Source organism: Manis pentadactyla, chromosome 13, assembly GCF_030020395.1.
Source record: "Manis pentadactyla isolate mManPen7 chromosome 13, mManPen7.hap1, whole genome shotgun sequence".
NCBI classification, from domain to species: Eukaryota; Metazoa; Chordata; class Mammalia; order Pholidota; family Manidae; genus Manis; species Manis pentadactyla.
The window spans coordinates 62,147,759-62,165,571 of record NC_080031.1 but is presented as its reverse complement, the minus strand read 5'-3'; the positions used below and the strand labels follow the sequence as shown (position 1 = coordinate 62,165,571).

The window sequence follows — 17,813 nt, the reverse complement described above, 5'->3', positions numbered from 1 at the left end:
TAGCGACTTTGAAAATCAGCTCTGGCTTCTAGTGCCTGTGGGCTTGATAGAGTCGCCATCATTTCTCATTTCATTTCTTGACAAAAACTTGAAGTTTTGCCTTTAGTCAGAACTTCCACCATAAAGAGCTCTGTTTTAAATAGATTGGATACCTAAATTCTAGATAAGAAAAAATACATCTCCATCCGATTCTCTTCATGAGAGCAGGAGCAGCTATTGAAAGCTGGTGCTGCTTCAGCTTTACCATCCTAAGAAAGAAGTCCAGCGTTTGTCCAGGGAGAGCTCAGGTAATGCACAATCAAATCCGTGGCTTTCATTCTGCCCAGAGGGCTTTCTGCTGACAGCAGGTGAAGCTGAGATCTCATGAGATCTGTCTTGAGGCTCAGGAAGATAACGTTCATAGTGGATGAGCACTTCTATGTGTTTTTTCCTAGCTTGGGTGAGAAATGCATCCAACTTATTTTCTATTTCACATAAGAAGCATTTTAATTTGCATTTATCTGGTGACTAGCAATGTGGAGCATCTTTTCATGTGTCTGTTGGCCATCTGAATTTCTTCTTTGGAGAACTGTCTGTTCTCCTCTGCCCATTTTTTAATTGGATTATTTGCTTTTTGTTTGTTGAGTGTGTGAGCTCTTTATATATTTCATTAACTTGAAGGCTTATTAAATCTAAATAAACTGTATAGCATTATACATTTCATTAACTTGAAGGCTTATTAAATCTAAATAAACTGTATAGCATTATAGGAGATCTCTAAACTCTGTGGACAGTATATCCTTGATATCTTCAGGAGGCATATGTGTAAGGTGTTTAGAAATCTCCAGGTTTGGGACCGTGAAAGTTTAACAGTCTTCTTTTGTTAAGTATTGAATTGTTGCTGTCAGTAGCCTTTTATAGCTACCTTTTGAACATTAACTGACATTTTATTTCTTACATGTTGCCTGTTATCCATACACAAACCTCTGTTTTTAGCATTGAAAATGTGCCATGGGAATGTGCTGAAATGTGCTGCCTGGTGGGCTAGGCTCACTCATTAACACAGTAGCTTGGATCCAATTTGCCAGCCCCATGGCATGAATCCTTCAGATTTGTATTTCAGTAAAGTATAAATCCCCATAGCGATGGACTTGCAGGATGAGAAATTGATCATGTAAAACCCTCAAATGCCAAGAATCTTCTGTACTGTGTTTTCATGAGTATTGCAGGAATGGAAGGATTGTCTCATCAATCAGTCGGATGTTTTAAACTCCATACACACTGAAGTGGATTGCCTGAAAGTATGCCTTTTATAACCCTGCATATATATGGTTTCTTTTATCCTGTGGCCGCAGGTACATCATAATACAGAAGTTATTAAATTTGCGAGCATGCAATGCAATCAGCCCAAGTTTAATTGAAACAGTTCTGTATGTGACAGTACAGATTTGCTCTACTCAGCATAAAGTTCTTTATGTTGATAACAGAGGATCCCAAAATGGCCATTAAATACTGGAAACAGACATTATTTATGTTAAGACAATAATTTCCAATCCTGACTGAACAATAGAATTTCCTAGGGAGCATTTAAAGTATTCTTATACCTGAACTTCAGCCTTGTTCAAATAAATCAAACTCATGAAATCAGTAATTTTTAAAGCTTCCCAGGTAATTTAATGGTCAAGAGAGATTGAGAACCACTGTGTTAAAACTGACTTCAAAATAAGATGCTGGCGAAGTATAGGCAGGTCAAATGAGTTGACTCTGTGGGTAAATATAACAGATGCAATTGATTTCACACATTTCATTTTTAAAAATACCTATATAGGACTTACTACACGTCTGGCAGAGTTTTAAGTGCTTGACTCATTTGACCTTCCTAGCATCTCTGTGAGGTATGCTAACTCATCCCCATGTACAGATGACAAAATTGAGTTAGACAACCTCCTCAAGGTATTGAGCTGATGAGGGGCTGAGCCTAGCTTCAGAATTAGGTTCCGACTGGTTGGTTCCCAAACTGTGATCTATGAATCAGCTGCATCAGTCTCAGCTGGACACTGATTGGAAGTGCAAATTCTCAGCCTCAGCCCTAGGGTTTTTTATTCAGTGAACCTGGGGTGGAGCCTAGGAACTTACATTTCTGAGTTTCTGGCCAATACTGCTGTGGATGGTCTGGTGAGGACCAGGAGAACGTGCACGAGGCTGCCCTGTCTCTCTCAGTTGTCCAGCTGTGCACCAATATATATTTTTATAGTTTAATTAATTATAGGACTAATGGAAATGTAAAAGTTCAGGTCTCAGTAAATGTAAAATATTGTTACTCAGTATCACCTTTGTTTCTTTGGAGACGCATGGGCTGGCATTATTTGGAGTTGATCAGTTAGTGCGTAAGTTGCCCAAGCTACTGCTGAGTTCTTGATTGGAGATTGGGAAAGGGAGATCAAACAAACAAAAGCAATGTTAGAGGAGATTGTAGACAGAGCGTCTCTTCATGTCACTATTCCTCTGACCACAGTCCAGCTAGCTCCCCATCTAGGAACTTTGTCCCATGCCATCCTTGGTCCATTTCCCTTTGGCTAAATAATTCAGGGGTTAGCAATACAATGCAAAAACTTACTATTACAGACTCATTTGTAGCTGTTAGAGACAATTCAAAATCACATTTAAGCTAGTAGTATTAATCTTTTGTGTAGCTGTGTTGGGATGAGAGATGCATTATATGTGGAATTCTATACCTGATTATGCTGTAAAAATGATATAAAAGAATGTATGGATGCATATATATATATACGGGAGAGAGAATGTTCATAGCAGAGAATATAACAAATGATGAATTCACAGACTATCTTTCTGGTAATATTTCAGCTCCAAAACATTAGTGTTTGTATAAATCACATGTCATATATTTTGCCAGGGCTTAGATGCTTCATGTGTCCTTGCCAAATGCACCTGTGAGTTTTGATCGCTGTAGAGATGTGTCTTCAGTATAATTCTGTGCTTCATTATCTCTCCGTTGATAAATGTCACAATATGTGTTTAAACACAGAAGCAAAATAGCACTATTAAAAGAACATTTTTAATTCACTCAACAAAATCATGTTTTCTATTATAACTTATAATCAAGAATTTAAAAAAATATAGGCTTAGTAAAGGGTTGACATCCAAAATATATAAAGAGCTCATGCACCTCAACAAACAAAAAGCAAATAATCCAATTAAAAAATGGGCAGAGGAACTGAACAGACAGTTCTCCAAAGAAGAAATTCAGATGGCCAACAGACACATGAAAAGATGCTCCACATCGCTAGTCATCAGAGAAATGCAAATTAAAACCACAGTGAGATATCACCTCACACCAGTAAGGATTGCCACCATCCAAAAGACAAACAACAACAAATGTTGGCCTTTTTTATCCTTTTCCGGCCTTCAAGATGTCGAAGCGAGGACGTGGTGGGTCCTCCGGTGCAAAATTCCGAATTTCCCTGGGTCTTCCAGTAGGAGCCGTGATCAATTGTGCTGACAACACAGGAGCCAAAAATCTGTACATCATCTCTGTGAAGGGGATCAAGGGACGACTGAATAGACTTTCTGCTGCTGGTGTGGGTGACATGGTGATGGCCACAGTCAAGAAAGGCAAACCAGAGCTCAGAAAGAAGGGTTCTGCCATCACAGGACCAGTTGCAAAGGAGTGTGCAGACTTGTGGCCCAGGATTGCATCCAATGCTGGGAGCATTGCATGATTTCTTCAGTGTATTTGTAAAAAAAATCCATTAAAAATTATTTGCTCCCAAAAAAAAAAAAAAAAAAAAAAAAAAAACAACAAATGTTGGCAAGGTTGCGGAGAAAGGGGAACCCTCCTACACTGCTGGTGGGAATGTAAACTAGTTCTACTATTGTGGAAAGCAGTATAGAGGTTCCTCAAAAAACTAAAAATAGAAATACCTAGGAATGTACCCTAAGAATGCAGCAGCCCAGTTTGAAAAAGACATATGCACCCCTATGTTTATTGCAGCACTATTTACAATAGCCAAGAAATGGAAGCAACCTAAGTGTCCATCAGTAGATGAATGGATAAAGAAGATGTGGTACATATACACAATGGAATATTATTCAGCCATAAGAAGAAAACAAATCCTACCATTTGCACCAACATGGATGGAGCTAGAGGGTATTATGCTCAGTGAAATAAGCCAGGCGGAAAAAGACAAGTATCAAATAATTTCACTCATCTGTGGAGTATAAGAAGAAAGAAAAAACTGAAGGAGCAAAACAGCAGCAGACTCACAGAACTCAAGAATGGCCTAATAGTTACCAAAGGGAAAGGGACTGGGGAGGATGAGTGGGAAGGGAGGGATAAGTGGGGGGAGAAAGGGGGCATTATGATTAGCATGTATAATGTGTGTGTGGGGGCACCAGGAGGGCTGTACAACACAGAGAAGACAAGTAGTGATTCTACAGCATCTTACTGAGCTGATGGACAGTGACTGTAATGGGGTATGTTGTGGGGACTTGGTGGTGGGGGGAGTCTAGTAAACATGTTCCTCATGCAATTGTAGATTAATGAAACCAAAATAAAAAATTTAAAAAATATATATATAGGCTTAGCACTTAGGAAACACGGCTGCACTTTTATTCCAGCACTTGCACAGAGCAGCCGTTGACATCTGCTGAGCTCTGCTCCCACTGCATGATCCCTTCATCTGGCATGTGACTCAGTTGTGCATTTGTAATCTTCTGTCTGACAAATCCCAGGAGTTTCAGGACAGCTAACCCTACAGGGGAGACCTGAGCTCTGTCACCAACTCCATCCATCACCATCGGAATCATTTTTGTAGTACCTTTTTTTTTTTTACAGGTACATGAATACCCACTATTGTCCCTAAAAATATGCTCCAAGCAAAAATAATGTTATGGAGCAGGAAAGTACTATAAATTTTATTAGTAGAGTCAATAAGAATTCTATATGTAATTCTTGAAATTATACTCTCCTTTGTCATTGAACCATGAGAAATGCATTATCTTACCCAATGTGGGGATGTGAAACTACCCCTATTGTTTTATATCACTGACATCAATCAGTTTATGAGACTCAAGTTTTGTTCATATACTTTTTCTTCATTGTGGCCATATATGATTTTGGTGACACAGACTAAGAAAACATCATTGTAGGTTTGAGGACCTCAGATAATGGCTTCTTCCATGTGCAGTTACTGTCGAACCATATTTTCATCATTTTAATTGTGGTTCTTGATACTGGCTTATGAGGACAGCAAAACACCTAAAGGCCTGGAGAATTTTCAGGCTAGAGAGACATGGACAAAGTTGTTCGTATGGTGGTGGTTAAATAGAAGGGAAGGCATGGGAAGTGTGTATAATAAATACTTATAATTAGTATTTTTATAATTACATAAGATTAGAAAGGTGAGAACATGTAATACTCAGTAATCCCCACCTAGTGAGAATAATAATAGCGACCATCTCGCAGAGGTGTCATAAGCACCTATTGCCGTGAAATGCGTGGAGAAATACAAGAATGAATTCACCAGAAACTGCGTCATTGAAAGCTGCGCTCATGTGATGTGATGTTCCAGAAGTAAAAAGCTTTATTCTTTAAGTCGTCCCTGACATTTTCAAATCACTTGCAAGTGCTCTTCAGATCGTGTTCCTTTCTAGCTATCCTTTGGGATGTCATCTAGCGGTCCCTGGCTGAATGACATGGTCCTCCTGCTCCTTTTCTTGTACCTGTTGCTCCTCCTGACTGTCTCCTGCAGGAACATCAGCCCTTGACTGACTCCTGAAGGTGCCTCTTGAGTGTGGAACACTTCTCCCTAAATCAGTCCTAGATCTATCAAATCTATCAACCATCAGTGTGGACTGTAGCTATCATGATGGAATGCGCAGCTGACATGGCAAACCTGAATAAAGGCCACAACATTGGGTGCAGAGTGTGAGCTCAACCACGAAAATAGATATATATATACATGTAGAAAAATAAAGCAAAGATTAGAGTTCATTAGATTCTAGGTGGTTTTGTCTCTTAATTCTTTACAAATCTTCCATAATGATTGAAAGATCATAATATGAATGACTAGAGAGAGGACTTTTCTTTTCAATCCTCATCTCCAGCCCCCACTTAAAAAAGTAAGATTTCAGATTTTTCCTTTTTCTTCCCTGTCTTTTTGTCTATAAATACAGAGGACAGAATCATTTTGTGAGCAATCAATCACATTTGATGTTTTGATGGTAATGTTTCTATTCCTAAATTACAATGTTAGAGCTGAAAAAGACACTTCAAAGCAATCAATGCATGAATTTCACATTTTCCCAGTTTCCATTAAAATGTTTCTCCATGTTAACATTTACAGCCATTTTTATTTATATTTTGTATCTCCAGTTTCCCACAGCTTAAAACACCAAACTTTCTTCTTTATGATGCTTCTCGAAGACAGAAGCCCTGATCATTCTGCCCAAATCAGCATTTCACACTTTATTACCCCTTTTTCCTCCTGTTTCTTAAACCAGTGATTCAGCCATTCTCTTTGTTGCTGCTGTATCTTTTACTTGTACAAGATCTTCTGTCCTGATCTATTGACCCTTTGCTAATCAGAGGCCAGTTATCCATTTCTCACCTGGATTAGTTAGCATGTCTCTGCTGACGTCGTATCTGTGCCCAGGTATGTTAGAGAATTTTGAACAACGAAGAGCAAAGTGCGTGTAATCATTAGTGCTGAATAACATTTGGTGTGAGGTCTGGTGGTCACACTATACTCAAGACAGAGCTGCTCTGTGGAACGAATGGCAATGGCCTGGATTCTTCTTCCAGACTAGCTGCCTGGGGAAGCCATGAATGGCCCACCATCTGTGGGGCCTCACCGTCTGTGTGGCCTCTCCCAGCCTCTTACAGTGGCTCACAGATTTCTCTCCTCCCCTCCCAAGCTGTCTCTCCACAACGATCCACAAGAGGTTCTCATTGCTAGTCTGGGAAAGGCTTTTTTTCATTTTCTGCCCCAAAGTGACCCACTTTAAGTATGTCAGTCCCCCTTTCTTCTCCAGAATCCCCCTGGTGGTTCCTTCATTTGCCCCCCAGAATTATTTTTGAAAAACCTTTCTGGGAAGTTTAAAGATATTTGACCCAAATAGCAACAAAAGCATTCCCAGCAGCAAAAGAGGAGGGTTGTACTCCCACAGCCTAAAGCAATCATACTAATTATCTTAGAGGAATTCGCAAAAATGTGACAAGGACCGTGTGCTAATTGTAACGTTCACTCTGATACGATCAGGCTATAAATACTCTCTTCTAGATCAGTGCATGCACCAAGCTTTTAAATATGTTCGTGAAATAAGTTCATTGCTTTGTATATCCAACATTGAATTCTTCTGGCCTGTTGGTTCCTATGGATGAAACAAGAGCTCTTAGGAATCAAACAGTAGGTAGATGCATAGGCAAAATTAATCCTGTAACTTTAACAGTGTGGGCAAGAAGCTTAACTGGCATGTGCTTTTCTTTACCTCTGATATAATGGTTTCTGTAGTTCACTGGGAGGAATCATTCCACCTCAGTGGGCTGTTGGCCAGTGCCCAGGGGAGCAGTGTTCCATGGTTCCCTTAGCCCATTGTTCCTCCCCAAGTGGAGAGTTTGCTTGGCCACCCGAATGGGTGGCCTGAGATGGCGCAAGGCCCATGTGTGCGCTGTTCACAGGAATGCCAGCCTGCGGGCCGTGCCAGTGATTGAAGACCAGACAGTCCCCTGAGGCCCGCCAAGCCCAGCTGATTCTGAATGGGCCCTCCCGAAGGCTCCGTCAGCAGTATAGTAAGAGACTTGAACAACTTGCCCCAAGTGGAAATCACCCTTGAGCTTTAGGTCAAATCATTTGGCTAAAGAAGTTACTGCAGTAAAAACAGAATCGTTGACTCAGCAGTGTTATGTTTTTGTAGCTTATATAGACAGTTTGGCATCATTTCAGGGGGAGGTGGGTCCTCTTTGGGAGGAAGGAGGAGAGAGTTGAGATGGGAATGGAGAGCATCCTAATTCTTACAGTGTCCTTCCCCTGCCTAGCAACCTCTCATCATGTAAGAGGAGCTAGACGGGACCGCGTCAAGACTTCAGAAATGCACCACAGTGGTGAGACAAAGAAGCAATGATATCCTTTGCTGTACAGAAGCTTTTAAGTTTGATATAGTCCCACTTGTTCGTGTTTGCTTTTGTTTCCCTTGCCTGGGGAGATATGTTCATGAAGAAGTTGCTCATGTTTACATCCAAGAGATTTTTGCCTATATTTTTTTCTAAGAGTTTTATGGTTTCATGACTTACATTCAGGTCTTCGATCCATTTTGAGTTTACTTTTGTGTATAGCATCTTACTACGCTGATGGACAGTGACTGTAATGGGGTATGTGGGGGGGGACTTGATAATAGGGGAAGTCTAGTAGCCATAATGTTGTTCAAGTAATTGTACATTAACAATATCAAAATAAAAAAGAAAAGAAAAGAACAAGAAATAAAATCCAAATTACAAAAAAAAAGAAGCAATGAGAGGCCTCTATGGGGCATCCTCCTGGTTGAATATAAGGAATTAGTGGAAATGGAAGGGCGATGGTGTTGAAGTGCCTCCAGGATGTGGAGGAGCCCGGAAGACGTACCATATGTTAGTAACCGCGACACTAAAGACCCAGGCAGTCATGGAACTTTGCTGATAGAAGGAATACTGCAAACAGAGGCTTCCAGACCATTTAGTTCATGGCCAGTGAAACTGAAGTCCAAAGGACTCCCCTTGATATCTCACGGCTGAACAGGGGCAGAGCCAGGGCTAAACGTCCCTACAGTATCAAACACACCATACAGACATTGAATACTGACAGTGCCAGCAAATTTTTCTTGGTGCTCAGAGTAATATGGCTGCAGCCCACAAAATTCTCGGCATTAATAACTAATATTTTAGTTACTTTTTGTTTTCATTTCAACATATACAAATCAGGGCATTTATAGTGTTTTGAATGTGGATAGAATTAGCAAAGCAATCAGAATTTCCCAAGTGGTTTTATCAATAAAGCAGGTTATTCTAAGTAGGTGATTGACAGCCCATCTCGGATTACTGCATATGTTCTTAATAGTGATCCACATTGACTTTAGGCTATTTTGTTGTAGAGGGAGAAGATAAATTGGAGCATGTGAGTGTGTGCTGCCATATACTTTTCCCCAGTATTTTTGCAAATTACCATCAATTTCCTCTCTCCACATGTAACCTTAAGATGAAGAATGGTGCCTTTTCTTTTAATGGAGGTGAAATTTTCTCCCCTAAATTACCCTGGTTAAAGCAGTTTGCTAGAGTGATTCTTTAGCTAAGTGTCCATGAAATAGGAAGGCTCTGATGCTTTTATACTCCAGGTGAGACTGTGGTAGTGAAGATCCTGCCAAATTTCCCTTCTTTTTTCATGTACAGATGGGGGAAAAAAGAATGACAGCTGAATGCCTAGTGCTGGCTTTAGGCACATCATGTCATTTAATGTCCCTGTGACTAGGAGAGAGCATACAGTTTGCTTTCAAAGTGGACACATCCTAGAATGAAAGGGGACACTGTTAATAATTACTCAAGGGCAACAAGTGTATACAAAGACTATCCTGGGAACCCCAGGAAATGTGGTCATTCTATCTTTGGCCCCTAGACAAGAACCTCAAACCCATCATACAAGTAGGAAAACTGAGGTTTCAAGAGGATAAATAATTTGCCCAGCGTCATATTTAGAAAGTGGAAAGTCTAGAAGTCCAATGCCAGGCTGACTCCCAGCAGATGTAGTTCCCCCCATGCTCTTGTGCCCAGATCATCCACCCAAACGTGCCATTTTGTGGCCGTGATTGCAGGAGGGAGAGTTGAATGCTTGAGGAAAATAGAACCATGCGAAACACCCTAGCGATTTCCTTGTGAGGCTGACTCATCACATGGCCGGTTAGTGTGTAAAATACCTTTGGAGGGCCCCTCCGACCCCAGGGAGGAGCTCCCTCCGTGCCCACTCAGGGGCCTTCTTCTGCCCAGAGCAACCCTGGCCCCTGGGTTTCTTTCTGTATTCCAGTCTTCTGCTTGACATACTCAATCTGACACTCCCAGCAGAGGGGATGCTCTTCCCCTGTTAGAGGCTCATTGCTTGTATTCTTGCCTCACCATCATGTCATTTCCCAAATTAGAGACCTCCTCTCTGCCCTGTCTGACCACTCCCTGCCCACTTATCTGCACAGTCTTCCAGCCTCGCTCCTTCATGATCTTCACCAACTCAGAGGCCTTATTACCTCTCCTAGATAATTTTAGAGACTTGCTTCAGATATCTCTGCTGTGTTTTTTTTTTCCTTACATTGCTATCAGGTCATCTCTCTGAGAAGCAAACCTGATCATAGCACTACTTGGACTGCCCCTATGGTGGTCTCTGTGGCCTGTAGGTAACATCCAGGCTGCCCAGAATGATATGCAGTCTAGTCCTTAGGCGGAAAACACCCATCTCTCTGAAAGAAAGACAGACAGAGATAGAGACATAGAGAGGGGCGGGAGGGACAGAAGGAGGAGGAAATAAAATATACACGGCCATCTCAGAGACACCGTCTACAGCACTGCTGGTTACACAAGTCAACCAGGTGTTTCGCTGTAGCCGTGAGCCGCTTTCTGTAGCCAGGGGTCCAGGTGTGTGGATGAGGCTGCCTGGAAGAAGAGGCTCCTTTTTCTAATTTGCCTAAAAATCCCTCCCCTCGCCAAACCACGTGCCCAGAGCTTTATCTTTCTGGGGATTAGCGCCTCCCAAAAATGTGCCCAGTTGCTGCAGCTTAGCTGTTTCCTCTGAGGGACTTTGTAAATCTCCAGGGGGGGGCTGTCGCTATAGCGTTTCCCCAGCTTCAGTGGGAATGTGAATCACCTGGGGGTCATGTTACATTGCAGGTTCTGATTGAAGGGCTGATGGGGGCTGATGCTGCTGATCCACACTTGGAACCGCAAGGTCCTAAGACCTGGTAGTGCTCCTTGCATACAGGAAGGGCTGCACATCAGTGTTGACTAGATGGGTGAACAGCAGGAAGGGAGAGAGAGAGGGATGGAGGGATGAAGCCATATTTCACATGCACCAGAGACTTGAAGATCCATTTTTCTAATGTATTTAAGGAAAAGATGCCCCATAAAGGTAAAATGAGAGGCAAATTGTGAGTTTGTTTCTTCCTCTGGTAAACTTTTAAATAATTTGGGGCCAGGCTAAAAATTCACTGGAGTTGTTATTGCTTTCTTTGAGAATTTTTCCCAGAGCTGCATACATAAAGCTTAGGAGATATATGGTAGAGGCATAGTAGATACAGGGCAGGGGGCTGAGAGGGAACGTTCCATGTTAAATAAGCAGTAAAACTACTTGTGGACTGTGACGTCTATGTAATTTTCAAGGAATTTAGGGCAGTGGTCTTGTTGAATAGACTTGAAACCATTCATTTCATTGTTTAGTTGTTTTCCCCAAAGAAATAACAAAAAGCACAGACTTTGTCACTGGGCAGTGGACAAACAATACAGGCCAACCCGTTTTGTTCTGCTGGGCCACAGACGTCGCCAAATTGCTCATCACATCCTAGAAATGGAGAAAGTGAGGCTGGTGAGATGGACGAGGCTGGGTGTGATGGAGCCAGCATCAGTCATGCATTTATTGAGTGCTTACTGTGTAGAAAGGCCCTGTGGTCATGCAGTATAGGTGAGTGTATTGAATTAGGTGACCCCAAGCTCCCTTTTTAGTCTTGAAGTCAGTAATATATGTGACTTGCCAAAACAACATGAATTCGTGAATGAATAGGTTCAATAAATGAATGCATGCATATGTACATAGATAAAAGCAGCCTGTGATAACAGCCGATTTAGACACTTCAGTGTGTTGCTGTTTTTGTTGTGTCCTTTCCCTGTATAATTATTAGAGCGTATTTCTTCTTGGACTTAAATTAGACCTTGTTTCAGATTTTTAAGATAAGATTTGGGCACAGCAAAAGATCGGTCTGATCCAAACAGAATGATAGCTCTGTGTGGCTCTTCTTCGTGACAAATATCACCTCATACTTAGGCTTATCCTGGAAGCCTTTCTGGAAAGAAAAAGAAAAACAAAGTATCCATTTTTGTTCTCTAATAGCCTGTGGCAAGTAGCATAAAAACAGCCCTCAGCTTTCTAAACAGCGCTGTCTTAAAGTGTTTGAGTTTTCAGAGCAGCGTTCAGACAGATCCACAGTCGGATGTGCAATGCCCAGACAGCCAGGATTTGCTACTGGGTTGAGGGTAATGTCGCTTATGTCACTTCCCAAACTGAACAGTGTTTTCTGAGGAAACTGGTAAATATTTTGCCCAGCCTAAATATTTAATAATAATTTTTTTAAGAAAGGTTATTGCCAGCCAGGTATAAGTTCACTTAAAGTGTGATGTGTTTTCCTTGCATGTCTTTTATAAATGTTCTTTCCTACCAACGCATGTAGCACAAGGGAACGCCCGTGGAGGGAGCACATGCTGGTCAGGGTTTGCTCCCTCCTCCGCGGCTGAGAGAAGTGATGTTGGCAGACCATTTGGCCATATTTCCATGGTATTAGGTGCTATCCCACCTTTAGGTTTCAAGTACTTGGAACAAATGTTCTGGAATCCATTCTACTGGATTGGCATTCAGGACCTCCATCCCCATAAAGTCCAAAAGAAAAGACAAAAAGGGTAGTTAAAAGTTTAATAGCAAAGAAAAATGTTAACTAAAAACACTTCCATCAGATATTTATAAAATCAAAGATTAATTTATAGAGTTGCCACTGAGTTAAAAATAAAATTATAGTAATTTGAAAACATTTCTATTGAGCCCCAAATAGGGAGACTTTTTCAGAAAAGGTGCCAGTTTTAAATTCACCATATTCAGTCTAATGAATATGCTGGTTTTTCACATAAGCCTATGTGGGCTTACTGTTCTTTCTCTCAGGTTCTCAAGTGTCAATGCGCACATGTGCACACACAAACTCACACACAGACACAGTCAGTGCCCAAAAAGAGTTTGTGACACAGTGATAACAGAATTAATATGAAGAAATAAGGATGAACAGTTCTGAGGGCAATGGAGAAAAAGCATAGAATGAGTTAAACCATGTAAGAGTCAGAAAAGTCACATGATGAGATAAAAGCCAGAATTTGCTGGATGGTTTGCGAGTGAGGCCAACAGGGTGTGGGCACTGGTGGCAGTCACAAGGCCCAAAACGACCTTTCACAGCCAACCTCAGTGTGAGGATGCAATCTGCACCTCCTACCTTCCTTCCGTATTCTCTGCCCCTAAATCCTCTTCCTGGGAACACTCTGCTGAGATAACCCAGGGGGAGACTCCTCCTGATCATGTCTGTAAATCAGGGGAAACAATGTTTGTGTCTTTGCAATGTATCAGTTAGCTAGAAAGTTATTTCAGTAAGAGTAGGAAAAGCATGCACGTTGAGCTTTTACTCTTCAGAAAGACAGCTTTTCCCATCTGGCTGTGTGATTTCTCTCTCCTTATTCTTACGGCCCCTCTCCCATTTTGCATTCAGTGTCAGTAAAAATTCTAGCAGAGTAAATGCTTGTTAAAAAAATAAATGGATGGATTATCAGTCATGCTACATTTGTCTTCATTTTTCCTTCATCCCTAGAGAACAAAAGAGTAAGGGTTAGAAGTGAAATGTGGAGCTGTAAATATTAAAATTTCAGTGTGAGAGAGTGATGCACTCTAAGTAAACTTTTAATTTAAGATAAGAATAAGGGGGTCAAAATTTAGCCTCTTGGTCCCCATTCTGATCCCTGAGCTGTAGACTCTGATGGTCACTTGGAAACATGTTTGTTTGCCTTGGAATCTGTTGAATCGATGGTGGCAGAAGCAAAAGCCTGAAATAAGTGATCGCAGAGAGCTGCTCTTGTAAGGGTGTGCTCCTGGCTAAGGCTTCCTTGGATAGAGAGCCTGCAGTATATTTTAAGAATCTGTCTCTTACGATTATGTAAACCAGTCCCAAGAATGTCATCCCTCCCCCTCTATAGCTAATAAAATGAGCACGATTCATTAGAGCTTCGAAGCTGACTGAAACCTCCCAAGCATTCAAGGTGCCTGCCTCACATGCTTCTTGGATATATTTGACATTGGTCATTCTAATAACACCTTGGATAGAGCTTTCACAATACCTTTTCATGTATTTATTTTCTCATTGTTCTTTGATGAAGGCAGTTCTAATTCATAATCACATTTTGAGGTTGCATGAGAATGATTTCGTGTCTACCCCTGGTATGGTTTTCTTACTGAGGCAGAGTTCCTAACACTTTGTGGATATTTGATAACTGTATGTGTGAGAATTTCCTGCTGGGTGGCCTCTGCTGGACTCCTTAACCTTACCTGAGGAAGAAAGACTGGTGATTACTGGTTACACAGGCTGAGTAAAAAGCCGTAGGTCTTCAGACTGTAGCCTTAGGTAATTTTGCTGCTCTGCTTCCAAACCCTTATACATATCTGGGCTTGTGTTTGTAGTCGTGAAGGTACTGACTCTGAATCAAGGAAGACATAAATATGTCTGTGGTATCAAGCAGAACTTTCCAGTAAGAATGTATCTGTCTTTTCATTCTCCTGTATTGATAAGATTGGCTTGTAATTTTATTATAGAGAGAGAGAGTGAGCAAGGAAGAGGCCCTGCCCTGTCTATAAACTGAAGAGTGTATGCTGATCTTTTGAATTTAATGATATGTTTTTGCTCTGGTAGGCTAGAACTTGAATGGTCAGATCACTTTTATTTCATTGCTTGGCTTTTTTTTTTTTGATCATGTAATACGATGATCAGATAATAGAACATACCAACCAGGACACTTTGAGAATAAAAGGCTCTTTTCTAATTATCTGGGAATGAAAAGTACAATCAGAGACTGTAGGGTCATTTTGTCATTATTGTGTTTTTTTCCCTTTAAGCTCTTATTTCACTGGCAAGCCACCCTGGTCTGACTTCAAGATGCAAAACAGGCCCTTGCTGTGGTTCTGTTGCTCGTGGCTTGTACGGCTCTGCTTTCTGCTTTGCACTGATGAGCATGTCTTTCAGAGAGACATAAAGGATGTTGGCCCCTCCCAGCAAAGACTGCTTTTATTTTTCTCAGATACATATGTGGACACTACCAGGGAATCTTACCTGAATCAGGGAGAAACTTTGTTTCCCAAGTATATACTGCCAACACACAGTGATTGACAAAAGTGCTCTAGAATGAATCCATGTAATTCATTCCAGCTTTTTCCCAGGAGCCAAGACTTTTTCTAAATCTCAACCTGTGGGTAATTATACCAATAACATGACTATTTCCCAAGTAAGCTGCTTTCATGCCACACGCTGTGCCAGACACTTTCCTGTATTATCTCTAATCATTAATCGTTCAGACAATCCTGCGAGCTAAGTGTCATCCCACTAAGTGTTGTGAAATCTGAAAAGAAAAGTAGAGAGGTTAAGAAAGCTGCCTAACCAGTAAACTGTGAATCCTGGGTTGTGTCTTAGGTCTCTCTGACTGTAAGCCCATGTTCTTTCTATGAAGCCCATATGTCTCTTTAATTAAGAATCACCATCAACTCTCTAGAACATATTTATGTCTTGCCCTCCATTATTTATCTGAAAGCAGTCATTTTCTATAAATCTACAAATAAAATGTTTTGTTTTATTTTGTTTACATGTTACTTATAACCCTGGTTAAGTCATAAATTAGGAAAACTACAGTCAGAAAATGGAGAAGTACTTAAATTTAGTTGATAAATTGCTGATGTGGAAATTGTTAACAAAGCTGTTTAAAGGTTAACCTGTTTTTTGTGCTTTTCCTCCATGAAGATGAACTAACAAAGTTTGTTCTATTCTAAAGAAGATTATTTTGGAGCATAGGATGCTTTACTGTGATTACACACTATTAGTGTTCTCAGCGATAAATACATGCTTTGAAATACAGCAGTGAGGTACAATTTCAGTACTTTATTAAGAAAAAAAGGAAGTATTATCTAAAGTATTACTGCCACATGGACAATTTGCAACTTTAAATTATTCACAAAGTTTGAGAGAGGTATATCCCAACTTTGTGGAGAATTTAATACAAAAAGTAATATTTTTAGCTTGTTTCAAGAAAACGTTTCCAGTTCTAACAATGACACACAGTGAGGAGTGAAAATCCCACAGATTGAAAAAAAAAAAATGTAAGTCCCTGAAAAATTCGGCTCTCAGAGGTGAGCAAGATTAACAGATATCTCCCTAACTACCTTTACTTCTCAGCAAAGGAAGGGCATGGGCGTGTGTGTGTTTATGAAACTGTGAGGTTTCTCTTTTTCCTTTTTCAACCTCTCTGCCTAGAGAATGCTCAGGCAAAGTTACGGCAATTCTAGCTGGCCAATACTCTAGGGAAATGTACTCAAACACTTGTCTTCTCATGTCTAGTGATGCACACCTATGCTCAGGTGGATACAGAAGGTCTAGAAGGTTCCATGTACTGAGTTCCCTCAAGATAATCAGGGCCAATTATGTGGATGGTCCACAAGTACTTGTGTTATCCTTCACTATTTAGTGTGCCTAAAATGTAACATTAATCAAAGAGAACATAAGCTTAGCTCAGACCTTCCCTTGGCCTAAGGGTCAGGTCAGGTTGGTTGGACTGATGTTTAACCAACCTGAAATCTGGAGTCTAGAGTGTGGTTTCAACAAGAGCTTCCAAGCTCTACATGCATGGGGTGCCACTAGGTCAGGGTCCCTGAGCTGTTAGGAAAGGGATGGAATCCCTTGGCTTTGCCAGAAGTACCCCCTGTTTGCATGGCACAAATTAATTTATAATACACAAGAATTTCACTATCCTCTTGATATTTCTGCATCACAAAAGAGAATGATCATCCACCCTTCTGTGGTGCAGCATATGCTATTTGCAAAGATAATAAAATGTTTAGGCTTTTATCCTACTTAGAGATGGCAGTGGGACAAATACATATAAAAGTTCAGAATATGAGTACTATAAATAGTGAAGTTCAAATTTTGTCATAAAAGCGTATAATAATGGAAAGAACAGAGGGCGATCTGTCAGAAACCCTTTAACTCCGTTGCTGTCAGGGCCACTTACTGGCTGTGTGTGCCTGTACGAAAGCTGCCAACTCCGAGCCCGGCTTCCCTGGCTAGTCAAATGCTGATCATCCCGCATTGCCTGATCTCAGAGTGGCCGTGACAACCCAGGGCAGGAAAGCACCTCCAAGTTCTACAAGCTATAAAGTGGCATTACTTTAAATATTCCATTTGACATCCTTTTTCTCTGAATCTTAAGTAAAACAAACTTGGCTTTTGATGGAAAGAATACTGTCATAGTGATTAAAAAAAAAAAAAGAAACTTCACAAATTTCTACACCCATGGGAGGATTTTATAAACTAGAAATAGAGGAATTTAATCATCTTAACTATAATCTAACTTTTATAATGTGTTTATTCTATTACAATATCAGGGTTTATAGATGAATAATCTGAACATGTATTTTCACTTGAATGATTTAATTTCCTGGCAGTATATATTCCCTCAAGTTTTCCTCCTGTTTTTTTCTTTTTTCTTTTATTTTTCCTTCCTTTTTTCCCTTTCTTCCTTCCTTTCTTTTTTCTTCTCTTCCTTTCTCTGCCCCTCTCTTATTTTGCTTTCCACAGTGACCAGGAGGTCACCTTGCCCTGCCCACTTCCTGCGTTTCCGACTTCCTGGTTCTGAAGCATCCGCTCCCAGAATTCCATGCGCGCGAACACTTGGCCTCCCATATCCTTATCTCCCCGGCGTGTGCCGGAATTCTGCTTTACTGTCCTGTCCTTAGCTCTCGCAGCCTCCT

General features: G+C 40.8%; 2 protein-coding genes across 2 annotated transcripts in view; both read left to right on the top strand.

Annotated features, from left to right (window-relative positions):
- Positions 1-17,813, top strand: part of CHSY3 (chondroitin sulfate synthase 3) — a 288,086-nt gene that overhangs the window by 202,305 nt on the left and 67,968 nt on the right. The gene's annotated exons all lie outside the window — the stretch shown is intronic.
- LOC130680399 (60S ribosomal protein L23-like) lies at positions 3,377-3,780 on the top strand. Its single transcript, XM_057490855.1, has one exon. The coding sequence runs from the start codon at positions 3,411-3,413 to the stop codon at positions 3,717-3,719; it is 309 nt and encodes a 102-aa protein (XP_057346838.1). The 5' UTR covers positions 3,377-3,410; the 3' UTR covers positions 3,720-3,780.